General features: G+C 34.3%; 1 protein-coding gene across 1 annotated transcript; it reads right to left on the reverse strand.

Annotated features, from left to right (window-relative positions):
- Positions 1-418: 418 nt before the first annotated feature.
- On the reverse strand, positions 419-973 carry LOC118756810 (the record flags this gene model as incomplete). Its single annotated transcript, XM_036491550.1, is given in 1 exon segment — positions 419-973. A coding segment is annotated over 1 exon segment (351 nt). The 3' UTR covers positions 419-611.
- Positions 974-2789: the final 1816 nt, after the last annotated feature.

Consider the following 2789-nt stretch of genomic DNA (forward strand, 5'->3'; position numbering starts at 1 on the left):
CTCCAGCATTTGGTGATTGGTTAACAGCAGTATGTATTATGTGATGAGAAAACAGAGGACTTTTTTGTTCTTATCCTCTGCTAACGATTTAATTTCACTGCAGAGCTTTTCATTTACACTCCGAAAATTTTCAGTTTGTTTTGTCAGATCTTCAGCAAGCACTCTTAGTGTGCAAATTTATTGAATTTTCCTGAGTTTTGCCCAAAGTTTAGAGATTTTATTTTTATGTTTTTTTTTGGTGTAAAATGAACTATATATATATTTACAAAAAATAATCGAAAATAAATTTGAATAAAAAACTTTGTATATATCGCGAAAAATTCACTGTGCCAATAGTTTTGTTATGTATATTTCTTTTGCATTTTCCACAAGATAAACGATTTTATAAATTTATGTTTGGCATATTTTAAATTCCGTACCAATTAAAAAGAATAACCAATTGCATTCCAAAACGTCAAAATACAAAGGTATCAGTCGCTTTTATTTCTAAACCGCACAAACTAGCATCAAACATTACAATCTACTGGGGTTTGTAAGTAACAGAGACTGATGCTTTGTATTTTGTCGTTTTGGAATGCAGCCTAATTTGCACTGCCTTTTCTTCAGTCATATTATTGATTGCTGCGGCATACGTTGCGCCAAAACTCGTCCCATGTTTTATCAGCCGCGTTCACCATTTGCTCACCACCAATGGAGGATGGCGTGGCTGCTATACGCATGCGGAACGGCAAGCCGACACTGTTAAAAAATTCCGTGTCATCATCCACATCACTATTCGAATCACGATAATCATTTTCACGTCGTTTCTGCGCAGCAAGGATAGCAGCAATGGCAGCAAGCTGTTGTAGTGGTGATGGTTCCGGTTCAGCTGGTTGGGCGAAGTTCATGAGGAAGGGTTGAGCGGCTGGTGGCGCGTCCTCGTTGACCGCAACCACTGGCACTGGACGTTTGCGAACGTACATTTCGTTAAATTGGAGTATTTTAAAAGACTGCTTGCTTCAAAATAAAATAAGTAGAAAGATCGGATTTGCTAGACATCTAGCGACATACTTTGCACTGTAGAGATGTTGAGAATGTGCCTAATACGAAAAGGTCAGTTCAATTTATACTGCTACATGAAGCGAGCTATTATTGTTGGAAAGTTTTGAGTTTAATTTGAAAAACATGTTTACAAAGTAGGTAATTAAGTTAAATATTTAAAATTAGGTAGGCATGGTTACGAGGGTTCATTCAACAGGCATAAAATACAATAAACAACCGTTTGCACGTACCCAGCAAACAATTACGTTTGATATACATTTTAGGATGATTTGAAATCTAAAGCCCTTTCTCAAATGTCAAACGTTTGAAAATGATTTGAAAATAACAGCTTTCTCAATAAAAAGGGGAGTTTGATGTCCATTTGAGAGTATGGTTAACTCTCAAATCAATTCCAAAGGTTATTTATCAATTGTACTTCAAATGTGGAAATAAAATTTATTATAGAAAATGTATATTTTATATTTTTTTCTTCTTCGCGATGTACATACATAACAAAGGAAACTATTAAGATAAAGCTATTTCGAATGAATTGGTCTTCTCCAATCCGCACAAACATCAAATCCACTATTAGCGGGCTTTCTTTAGAATATTTTTTTTTCTATTCATTGTCTTTGAATATGTCATTGAATTTAATTTTATACTTATGTACCAAATTTTGATTTAACGGCGCACTTTTATATCATTTGACACTTGCCATGCTCCTTCAAATCAATCTCAAATGAATTTCAAAATGTAAAATGTAAACCTCGTTTTCAATTTAAGAATCCTTTGAAAAAAAAAAACATTTGATATCAAATTGAGAAATAAGTTTTTCTCAAACGTTTGAAACCGTGTTTGCTGGGTGTTTGCCAGGCAGCAAAAAATTTGAAAACCGTTCAGAAAAAGGAAAAAAAGTTGATGAAGAGCGGATTTTTGTCCGTTTACCGATTCCATTTTCGGATACTTTGACGATCCGTTTCCCACTGAAGTGTGCGGCAGAAACGTATGTACAGACAACTACCGAAAATTGTTTGTGAAACGGACATTTTTTCGGCTGTTTTCCCTGAAATTTGTCCTATTGAATTTTTCGTTCAATACGCTTTCCATCCGCACTTCACAGATCTTCTTCCATGGTTAAAAAAAAAATAAAAAATAAAAAATAGTAAGCTCCTGACGGAATTCGAACCCGGCACCTTCTGAAAGCTTTCGTTGCCGGATACGGAAAATTTACGTTTCATTGCTGGCTGGGTACACATATGTCTGTATATACAAAGTACATGCTTATCCGTATAAATCGCGTGCTGTGGTGTTGATGGATATACAACATTTCAAAGCACACTTATGTATATATCTGTGTGTAGCTGAGTGCGCAAAGATGCTTGCCACAACTTGTTAATATCCAGAGATGGTCAGAGTTCAAATGCCGCTGTAGGCAACATGCAAACTAAATATTTTTTTTTCGTATTTATCTTGATTATTCACGTCACGGATGCTTTTTCAGAATGAACGCGGTCATTTTAATATGCGCGTAATTGAATTGAATATTTGTCAATATAAAGTACTTTCGATGACGTTTATAGTAAGATCACTTGATTTGAATATTTTTCCCCTCAGTGTATGCAACACCGATTATTTTTTCTAATTTTACGCAAAACTAATAGACAAAATTTGCGAAATTTTTTTTGCATTGATAATAAAATTATTCTTTTTTATTTGTCGTTTTTTTTCGTAATTTTAGAAGTTTTCTTGGAACTTTTATGGATTCTTTT

This window comes from Rhagoletis pomonella, unplaced genomic scaffold (assembly GCF_013731165.1).
Source record: "Rhagoletis pomonella isolate Grant_MI unplaced genomic scaffold, Rhpom_1.0 Rhpom_scaffold_12273, whole genome shotgun sequence".
NCBI classification, from domain to species: Eukaryota; Metazoa; Arthropoda; class Insecta; order Diptera; family Tephritidae; genus Rhagoletis; species Rhagoletis pomonella.